Genomic DNA, 11,196 nt, shown 5'->3' on the forward strand with positions numbered 1-11,196 from the left:
GGAAATGTATGGCCTAATTAGGGACAATCAACATGACTATGTGCAGGACAGATTATGTCTCACTAACTTGATTGAATTTTTCAATGAAGTGACAAAGGTGATTGATGAGAATAGAGCCATGGATGTTGTCTATGTGGATTTTAGAAAGGTTTTCAACACGGTCCCTCCTGGTAGACCCATCCAGAAGATTAGGATGCATGGGATTCATGGCGACTTGGCAACATGGATTCAGAATTAGCTTGCCCATACAAGACAGAGGGTAATGGTGGAAGGATGTTTTTTTCTGACTGGAGGTTCTATGACTAATGGTGTTCCACAGGGATCCATTCTAGGACCTCTGCTGTTTGTGATAAATACAAACGACTTGGATGAAAATGTAGATGGGTGAGTTAGTAAATTTGCAGGTGATACAAAGATTGGTGCAGTTTTGAATAGTGTAGAAAGTTGTCAAAGAATACAGCAGGATAGATCATTTACAGATATGAGTGGAGAAATGGCAGACAGAATTTAATTAGAATATGTGTGGGGTGCTGTACTTTGGGAGATCAAATGTTAAGAAAAAGTAAACAGTTAATGGCAAGACCCTGAACAGCAATGATGTTCAGAGGGATCATAGCTCCTTGAAAGTGGCCACTCAAGTAGATCGAGTGGTGAGGAAGGCATATGGCATGCTTGCCTTTATTGGTCAGGAAATTGAGTACAGAGGAACCTTGATTATCTGAAGGATATGGATGGGGAGTATTTCACTCAGTTAATTGAATGCCAGATAATGTAGTTCAGCCAAGCATGGGAACTTGCAATCTTGCCATGTAAATCTGAAATTCAGATAATTGAATGCCAGATAATCGAGGTTCCTCTGTACAAGCCTCAGCATGTCATGTTGCAGATTTATAAGATGTTGGTTGGATCACACTTAGAGTATTGCATTCAATTCTGGTCACAACATTACAGAAAGGATGTGGAGGCTTTGGAGAGGTTGCAAAATGTTCGACAGAAAATCTTTGCTTACCATTAGTTTGACTGCCCTTGATCATTTAGGATTTTATATTGTTGTGTCAGGTTGCTAAAAATGTGAGCTGATAATGGCATTACAAGTGAGGCAGGACAACTGAGAATCAAGACAGCAAGATAACTAACAGTTTTTCTCCTTAACCATTCAAATTGAAGTTTTGTGAAATTAACAAAGAAAGGGCTGAAAAGGAAGCTGAAACTAGAATGGGTGAATTCAATATCAAATGGAATACAGAAAGACAAAATAAATGGAGAACATTAAGGGAAAGGTAAATGAGACAGAAAGGAAAATATTTTCTCAATCATTTGTAATTTTGAATTTTTAAATCTCTAACAATGGAAACATCAAAGACTGAGATACCACTCTTATAACTGATCACTTTCTGAATCAAAAAGATTTATTGGAAATCATTACTAATTAAAGAGTACATAGCAGATGAATACTTGACTTAACCTTCCAGGGCAACTTTAATGCACACTTAATGTGGAAATGCAGAAGCTCCATGAAACTCATAGGAAAATTAAGTGCAAAATGGTATTTTCACAAACCAACAACATAACAGTGAAAATAGCCCAAAACTTCCTCTATTTCTCACCACAAATTCAAGCCTAGTCATTTTGAAGAAGTAACAAAGAAGATTAATGAGGACAGAGCAGTGGACATGATGTATATGGACTTCAGTAAGGTGTTCGACAAGGTTCCTATGGGACACTGGTTAGCAAGGTTAGATCTCATGAAATACAGGGAGAACTAGCCATTTGGATAAAAAACTGGCTCAAAGGTAGACGACAGAGGGTGGTGGTGGAGGGTTGTTTTTCAGACTGGAGGCCTGTGACCAGTGGAGTGCCACAAGGATCGGTGCTGCGTCCACTACTTTTCATCATTTATAAAAATGATTTGGATGTGAACATAAGAGGTTTAGTTAGTAAGTTTGCAGATAACACCAAAATTAGAGGTGCAGTGGACAGCGAAGAAGGTTACCTCAGATTACAACGGAATCTTGATCAGATGGGCCAATGAGCTGAGAAGTGGCAGATGGAGTTTAATCCAGATAAATGCGAGGTGCTGTATTTTGGGAAAGCAAATCTTAGCAAGACTTATGCACTTAATGGTAAGGTCCTAGGAAGTGTTGCTGAACAAAGAGACCTTGGAGTGCAGGTTTGTAGCTCCTTGAAAGTGGAGTCGCAGGTAGATAGGATAGTGAAGAAGGCGTTAGGTATGCTTTCTTTATTGGTCAGAGTATTGAGTACAGGCGTTGGAAGGTCATGTTGCGGCTGTACAGGACATTGGTAGGTTACTGTTGGAATATTGCGTGCAATTCTGGTCTCCTTCCTATCGGAAAAATGTTGTGAAACTTGAAAGGGTTCAGAAAAGATTTACAAGGATGTTGCCAGGGTTGGAGGATTTGAGCTGTAGGGAGAGGTTGAATAGGCTAGGGCTGTTTTCCCTGGAACGTCGGAGGCTGAGGGGTGACCTTATAGAGGTTTATAAAATCATGAAGGGCATGGATAAGATAAAAAGACAAAGTCTCTTCCTTGGGGTTGGGGAGTCCAAAATTAGAGGGCATAGGTTTAGGGTGAGAGGGGAAAGATATAAAAGAGACCGAAGGGGCAACATTTACACGCAGAGGGTGGTACGTGTATGGAATGGGCTGTCAGAGGAAGTGGTGGAGGCTGGTACAACTGCACATTTAAAAGATATCTGGATAGGTATATAGAGTCATAGAGATGTATAGCATGGAAGCAGACCCTTCGGTCCAACCTGTCCATGCCGACCAGATATCCCAACCCAATCTTGTCCCACATGCCAACACCCAGCCCATATCCCTCCAAACCCTTCCTCGTCATATACCCATCCAAATGGCTAGTTCTCCCTGTATTCCATGAGATCTAACCTTGCAAATCAGTCTCCCATGGGGAACCTTGTCGAACGCCTTACTGAAGTCCATGTAGATCATGTCTACTGCTCTGCCCTCATCAATCTTCTTTGTTACTTCTTCAAAAAACTCAATCAAGTTTGTGTGACATGATTTCCCACACACAAAGCCATGTTGACTATCCCGAATCAGTCCTTGCCTTTCCAAATACATGTACATCCTGTCCCTCAGGATTCCCTCCAACAACTTGCCCACCACTGAGTTCTGGCTCACCGGTCTATAGTTCCCTGGCTTGTCTTTACCGCCCTTCTTAAACAATGGCACCACATTTGCCAACCTCCAGTCTTCCGGCACCTCACTTGTGCCTATCGATAATACAAATATCTCAGCAAGAGGCCCTGCAATCACTTCTCTAGCTTCCCACAAAGTTCTCAGGTACACCTGATGAGGTCCTGGGGATTTATTCACCTTTAACCATTTCAAGACATCCAGCACTTCCTCCTCTGTAATCTGAACATTTTGCAAGATGTCACCATCTATTTCCCTACAGTCTGTATCTTCCATATCCTTTTCCACAGTAAATAATGATGCAAAATATTCATTTAGTGTCTCCCCCATTTTCTGTGGCTCCACACAAAGGCCACCTTGCTAATCTTTGAGGGGCCCTATTCTCTCCCTAGTTACCCTTTTGTCCTTAATATATTTGTAAAACCCCTTTGGATTCTCTTTAATTTTATTTGCCAAAGCTATCTCGTGTCCCCTTTTTGCCCTCCCGATTTCCCTCTTAAGTATTCTCCCACTTCCTTTATACTCTTCTAAAGATTCACTCGATCTATCCTGTCTATGCCTGACATATGCTTCCTTCCTTTTCTTAACCAAACCCTCAATTTCTTTAGTCATCCAGCATTCCCTGTACCTACCAGTCTTTCCTTTCACCCTGACAGGAATATACTTTCTCTGGATTCTTGTTATCTCATTTCTGAGGGCTTCCCATTTTCCAGCCGTTCCTTTACCTGTGAACATCTGCCTCCAATCAGTTTTCGAAAGTTCTTGCCTAACACCGTCAAAAGTGGCCTTTCTCCAATTTAGAACATCAACTTTTAGATCTGTTCTATCTTTATCTATCACGATTTTAAAACAAATAGAATTATGGTCGCTGGCCCCAAAGTGCTCCCCCACTGACACCTCAGTCACCTGCCCTGCCTTATTTCCCAAGAGTAGGTCAGGTTTTGCACCTTCTCTAGTAGGTACATCCACATACTGATTCAGAAAATTGTCTTGTACACACTTAAGAAATTCCTCTCCATCTAAACCTTTAACACTATGGCAGTCCCAGTCGATGTTTAGAAAGTTAAAATCCCCTACCATAACTACTCTATTATTCTTACAGATAGCTGAGATCTCCTTACAAGTTTGTTTCTCAATTTCCCTCTGACTGTTAGGGGGTCGTTAATATAATCCCAATAAGGTGATCATCCCTTTCTTATTTCTCAGTTCCACCCAAATAACTTCCCTGGATGTATTTTCAGGAATATCCTCCCTCAGCACAGCTGTAATGCTGTCCCTTATAAAAAATGCCACTCCCCCTCCCCTCTTGCCTCCCTTTCTATCCTTCCTGTAGGATTTGTATCCTGGAACATTAAGCTGCCAGTCTTGCCCATCCCTGAGCCATGTTTCTGTAATTGCTATGATATCCCAGTCCCATGTTCCTAACCATGCCACGAGTTCATCTGCCTTCCCTGTTAGGCCCTGAATAGGCAGGGTGTAGAAGGATATGGGCCGGGTGCTGACAGCAACATTTGAATATCTACATCTAGCCGTATAGCTCCCTCTTCTCTAAAATTGCTGTTGTATTTGTGTTCACAATGAGGAGTACCATTGAGTGACTTGTAATTTTGACAATCAATTCTGATTGGTATTATCAAGAAAATTTGAAATATTTTTCCATAGTATTTCACAGATTACTCTTAAAAGTATGATTCTCATTACACACGGCCCAGATATTGCAGCGGTAATGTTGGTGAAACTGTCAGCAATCGCTGTCATTTCTCCACTGAAACTGACAAATACTTCGGGATTTTGGAGTCAACAGGTGCACTGGATAACACAGACATCTACAAGTCGCTATCATTGATTCCACTATTCTGCAGAGTTGATGTCCATGGAGACTGCAATCCCTCAGCTGTCAATGAATTAATGAGAAATTCTATTATGTCAAATTCCCCCAAGCTTTAAACATTTTTAGAAGAAAAAACTTATGGATTGATGTGTAAGTCGACTTCTAATGGTAAACATGCTTCATAATTATTTATTATTTACTGGCCTTTAAAAGCTAGTTTTATATTTGAAAAATGTTACATTTCTTCAATATAAAAAATAACCACTTATTTTAATCTCTCACCATCTTTTAAAAAAAAACTTATGATCGTTTAACCTCTGAGCCAGTCCAAGCATCGCGATTTACTTTTCCCTCTGAAATTCTAAATTAAAAATGAAAAGCAATCAGCGCTTTTAACTTCCTAGTTTGCTGTCTGTGAGAACACTGCAGTATAATTGGCTATTTACCCTGCTTGCTGACATTGCTGCTGCTTAACATCTGGACATTCCTTTGACCTACTTCTAGGTTTAATCAGCCACCAAGTAGCGAAAATCTGCACAATGTAAATTGCGAGGCCGCTATGTTCAACCTTTTTAGCTCTCAGGGGTGAGCGCCGTTATTTCGTTGCCAACATCTCCGTGGATGTCATTTTTTTCTCTTTGAAGTATTACAACTAACAGTTCCTAATTCTTCCTCAGTGCTACTTATTAATAATTCTTAAATCTGATTGCCAACAATGCATGGAACTCTGTATGTCCTTAAAGGACCCATATCCCCTGCAGAGACCCATGTGGTTTTCAGTAGTTTGATCAGAGGAAGTTGCAATTCACTTAAAATCTGTAGGCAAGTGTAGGTATAAATCCTTCATTTGCCGCTGACCACAAAATCCGGCCGTGCACAAGTGTTTCCGTCGACTCCAGCTTTTATTCTTTCATATAGTTTCTGGAGCCTATTGCGCCACCTTCAGGATTTAAATAAGGGACAATAGCAATAAATCTTAGAGATGTTCTACGCAATTCAAGGGTGCGTATATGTACTAGTGCCACATCATCATTTTGTTCTAAAGAAAGAAAGCTTTTTGCCAAATAGCATACCCAAAACAGCTGTATGCTTTTAGTTTTTTTTAATACGGGTATACGTTGCAACTAAGAAAACAAACAACCACTCCCCCTTCAAAGCCACATACTTCTTCTCTTCAGCATAATTTAAGCAGTAAAAGCTGTTTTAAAATAATGCAAAATGAAGGATTTGTTAAGACAAAGCGTGTGTATGTGTATGTTTTTACTGCTGCTGCGTCCTATCCGGTTAGGCCCAAGGATAAACAATATGAGATGAGTAAAATTGTGAGCCGAGAACTGTTTACTGTATATGCTGAGTCAGAGCAACATTTTATCATAAACATTCCATTAGGCCACAAACGATACGAATCCCCCTGAAAACTGAGGCTTCCCTCTGCCCTTTCAACTTCTACACAATGTTGCCGGGATAATTTAAAGAGAGAAAAAAGTGATGTTTTCTCTCGAAATTTCCTTCCAAAGTTGACTATTTCCGAGCTGACTCCCTGAAGAATAGAAGTGGTGCTTGCGGTTTTGTGTTGGGGGTGGGGAACTGTTGCGAAAGGGTCTGGGGATAATCTGTCATCTCTCAAAAGATCCAGATCTGTGGAGGTCTTACCATCAGAGAAAAACAGAAACAAGTCGGAAGGGATGGCGGAGGAAAACGCTTTCGACAGCTCCCTATCGGGACATCACGGTTTATGCATTTATTGGTGTGATATCAGAAACTTCGCCATTATTGCCCGATGCTCAGATTAACGCCTTCCTTCCCTCTATGTCTTGAATGAAAGAACATTCAGGATCGTGAAGCAAGTGCCACCATTCTGGCAATGTTCAGTTTCACCAGGAAATCCCGTGGCGCACACATTGCCTTCCCATCTCCACCCACACACCGCGACCCTTCCTCAGTGAATTGGGCCGCTCCACCCGACCTCCTGTCTCCCGCCCATATCAATGATTGACCCAGGCGAGTCAGATCAACGGCATCTTCGCTATCGAAAGGCAAAACAGGGTATTAGAAATCATGTTGAGAGAGAGAGCGCACTGGCTTTATGCAATTAACCCTTAGCTTACCGGTTCCATAATGAATCCCTGGAGGAGAACGTTGATATTCTGGAGGCGGAAGACCTCATGGTTTATTTCACACCGAATCCGACCTTAACATGAATGAAAGCAGCAGTGAATTTGATTGGCCTCTTGGGAATGGGAATTCAAATCGAAGCTTATTTTTTTTACAATCTGGCTTCACACGGGATTTACGAACGACTTCGCCACCAATTTGAGTGTGGGAAGGGAGGGAGTGCAGAGGGAGGGATAAAGTCGACATGACATAGCCGCAGTACAAAACTAGACAAAGTTTCTCTTTTCATCAATCTTTTTCAGAATTATAAAAATGACTTTATCTACCCATTCACAAGATCAAAAGGAATATGTTTTTTTAAAGCGCCTAAAATATTAAGTGTACCCGCTAACATTCTAGTTTTGACCATTTAATCTTCAGTTCGAAGTTTCCGATTTCATAAATGATACTGTGGTTTTTAAAAAGTTTTCAAATACTACTCGGATAAGAAGTTGATATCGACGTAATGGGTCCATGATCGAAAGTTCCAAAGATTCTGGAGTTCAGTCAGAGAAAGGCACTGCGCGTCATACTCTGAGGTGGCTTTTTCTTTGAAAAGTCTACATTATTAATATTTTTTCTTAAATATTTCTTTTTTCTTAATGTCCCTTGGGATATTTGTGCCGCGCCAGTATCTCAGCTGAGTGTTGCCGTTTCTCTAACCCGTCTACGGTGTTCAGCAACTTACCAAAACTGGAACTGATTTTCTTCCTGACCAAAGTTTATAGGTAAGGTTTGCTGCCATTATATCATTTTCTTCCCCGGACTATACGGCAGCTTTCCCTTTTACACTCCTCTTTTAAGTGATGGTGGACTGTTAAGAAAATCTTGTTGATTCGCAATCAGCAGTGGAGAGGAGAGAACTGTGATTCGTGTCCATATCCGTTCCTTGTGCTCTCTGGAAAGCTGGGAATCAGAAACGGAAGGAAAATCCACCATGTGAGCGGCATAAAACACAATGGAGAGAAATGTGGCTGACAGCAGAAACTCCAGGAAATCCAACTAATCCAACGGAAATAAGATATATCTGTAAAAACATGCCCGGGAGGTGCACATCTTCAAATTTCACATCCAGCCAATGGTCATCATATGCACCAATTAACCGCATGAAATTGTTTATAGTACAGGCAAATTAGTGTTAAGTAAATGTAAACTAAAGTTGTATATTCAATAGTATGCTGTTAGTGATGAAGAGGGTAAAACTTTACAAAACATGAGGTGGACAAATATGACCCTGCTAATTTCGCCCAATTTCAAAGTCAAACATCACGATTGCAGAAGAAAAATAGATGTTAGCCATTTGGGAGTACAAAGGAAATCGTTTAATACTTCTGCCAATTCTGTCGCGCTAGATCATGCTATCACTAATTTAGCTATCACTGCCCCATCTTCTTTCACGACCTTTGTTCTCTCTCCATAGAAACTGCAGAGTTTCCCCAGCATTCTCTGTAATCTTGACAGATTTCAAGCATCTGCAGTAGTTTCGTTTTATTTCTTAGTAACTTTTCTGAAGAAAACTATCCGTCCCAGACTTGAAATTAACAACTAAGTGCCTTCACTTTACATTTGCAGAAGAGAGTTTCAATCTTCTGCCATCCATTATGTGGAAAACAGCTCCCCAGTATTCCACCTGAAAGACAGGTTCTAATTTGGAGACAATATGTTCAGTCCTTGACTCCATAACTAGTGGAATTAGCTACTCTCTTTCCACCCAATTTGGCCTCTTGAATACAATACAAACTCCAATCAAATCACCACTCAACCTTCTAAATTTCAAAGAATACAACTCTGCTTTCTGTTAACATTCTTTGTAATTTGATATCTGGAGTCCAGGTATCATTCTTGGAGAATAAAATCAAAATACTGCAGACCACAGAATTAGATTAGATTCCCTTCAGTGTGGAAACATTTGGCCCAACAAATCCGCACGAACCCTCTGAAGAGTAACCCACCCCACTATATGTACCCCTGAATAATGCAGCTAACACTATGGGCAATTTAGCATGGCCAGTTCAACTGACCTGCACATCTTTGGATTGTGGGAGGAAGCCCACAAACACGCGCGGAGAATGTGTAAACTCCATACAGTCACCAAAAGGCAGGAATTAAACACAGGTCCCTGGTGCTGTGAGGCAGCAGTGCTAACTACTCAGCCTCCATGCCCCCATTAATTGTTACAGTGCAGAAGGAGGCCACCTGCCCATTGAGTCTACACCACCTTTCAAATTGAACATCTCACTCCATGCCATTCTCCTGCTCTCTCCCCATAGAGAGCAGGTAATCGATACACTCATTTTTGAGTGCCCCAACTGAAACTGCCTCCGCCATACACTCTACCAATGCTTTCCACACCTTAACCACACAGTACATGAAAATGATTTTCCTCATAAATTTTGCTGCTTTTACTATTTTTACTAATTACTTTAAATCTGTATGTGCTCATTCTGGATCCTTTGATGAGTAAAATGGCCTTGAAAGAAGTGCAGTCTTAATACTTCTACCTGATAGATAGAACAGTCCCAACCTCTTTAACATAGCTTCATAACTGAAATTCCTCATTCCTGAAACTATTCTCATACCCCACTATCCCCAATTACTTTCTCTCCTTCCTAAGGTGTGGTGCCCAAGACAAGATGCAATACTTCATTTGTGGCCAAACCAATGTTTTATAAATATTCAGAGTGACCTCCTTGTTCTTGTACTCAATGCCCTGACTAATAAAGCCTGGAATATTGTATTCAAATAAAACTAAGAACTGCAGATGCTGGAAACCTGGAACAAAAATAGAAATTGTTCTAGAAACTCAGAAGGTCAGGCAGCATCTGTGCAGAGAAAGCAGAATTAATTATTTGGTTCCAGTGATCCTTCTTCAGAACTGGGATGTTGTATTGAAATATTGGAATTGTAGCATATTGAATGCACAATTAATTATTCTTCTGTCCTGCCACCTTTAATGGCTTACGCACGTAGACACTCCGGAATGGCTGAAATACATCCTGGAGACTGGAAAAGTGAAATAGACACAGAAAATACTGAAAATGCTCAGCAGGCAAGGCAGTGTCTATGGAGATAAAGAGAGTTAATATTACAGCTATATGATAACCTTTCATCATTCTTGTTAAACAATGCTGCACTTCTTTCAAGGCCATTTTATTCTTCAGAAGGTATGGTATGCAGAACTGTTCACAGTATTCCAGGTGTGGACTAAACCAGAGTTTTGTAGCTGAAGGATAACTTTAACATTGCTTTATTCTAAATATCAAGATGTAAAACACACTTCATTAGCCATTTTTATTAATTTTGAAGTCTGTTTGCGACATTTAAATGATTTGTATAACTCAATCCCAACTGTGTTTGAAACTCTATTTTCTAAGCATTTATGAATTAGTTTCATTTTACTCAGATTCAGATGATCTACTCTTTACAAACCCTTGCAGGATATCTCGGACAGCTGAAAAAATTCAAAAAACCTATCCCAAATGGTAGACTTAAGCAGTTTACCAGCAACAGATCTGAGACTGTCTGATCTGTAATAGGTTTCCCCTTTTTACCTTTTTGATTGATGAAATTAATTTCGTGCAACTGCACAGCACTCACTTAATTTGCAGTTCCTTAGTTTTGTATATAATATCCAGGAGGATATCTTTCTATATGATTTATCTATTTAATTCATTTTGTATTGTGTATGCAAAAGAGTTTTGCAAAGTTTCAGTAAATCTTTTTTAAAAATCTGATCATCATCCTCAAACAGCAGAGCCTTTGTTTCCAAAAATGGTAAAATTGTTCTAGGTCCATTAAGATCCCTTTAATCCTAAAGCCAGGCTACCACTTGGATTGATGAAAATGACAGACTAATCACAATGTAATATTGCATTTCTATTCCTAACCATAGCAAACCTTAAGAGACAGTCCACATAGAAACATAGAATCCCTATATTGTGGAAGCAGGCCATTTGACCCATTGAGTCTATACCAACCTTCCAAAGAGCATCCCATCCACTGACGCTATCCCTATAACCCTGTATTTCCCATGGC

At 40.2% G+C, this 11,196-nt stretch overlaps 1 protein-coding gene across 5 annotated transcripts in view; it reads right to left on the reverse strand.

Moving 5' to 3' along the window:
• The window catches only part of LOC132813685 (arf-GAP with SH3 domain, ANK repeat and PH domain-containing protein 1-like), a 341,801-nt gene extending 333,653 nt beyond the window's left edge, over nt 1-8,148 (reverse strand). For 4 of the 5 annotated variants that reach the window (XM_060823243.1, XM_060823230.1, XM_060823238.1 and 1 more), the window contains exons 1-2: nt 7,850-8,148; nt 7,116-7,198 (exon numbers count right to left, since the gene is read on the reverse strand). In XM_060823243.1, coding sequence (XP_060679226.1) covers nt 7,116-7,174 — 59 coding nt within the window. In that variant the 5' untranslated portion in view covers nt 7,175-7,198; nt 7,850-8,148. Of the gene's footprint in view, nt 1-7,115; nt 7,199-7,849 lie in introns of those variants that run through there. The other variant, XM_060823239.1, reaches the window with a different exon arrangement.
• Nucleotides 8,149-11,196: the final 3,048 nt, after the last annotated feature.

The sequence above is a fragment of the Hemiscyllium ocellatum genome, chromosome 4, assembly GCF_020745735.1.
Source record: "Hemiscyllium ocellatum isolate sHemOce1 chromosome 4, sHemOce1.pat.X.cur, whole genome shotgun sequence".
NCBI classification, from domain to species: domain Eukaryota; kingdom Metazoa; phylum Chordata; class Chondrichthyes; order Orectolobiformes; family Hemiscylliidae; genus Hemiscyllium; species Hemiscyllium ocellatum.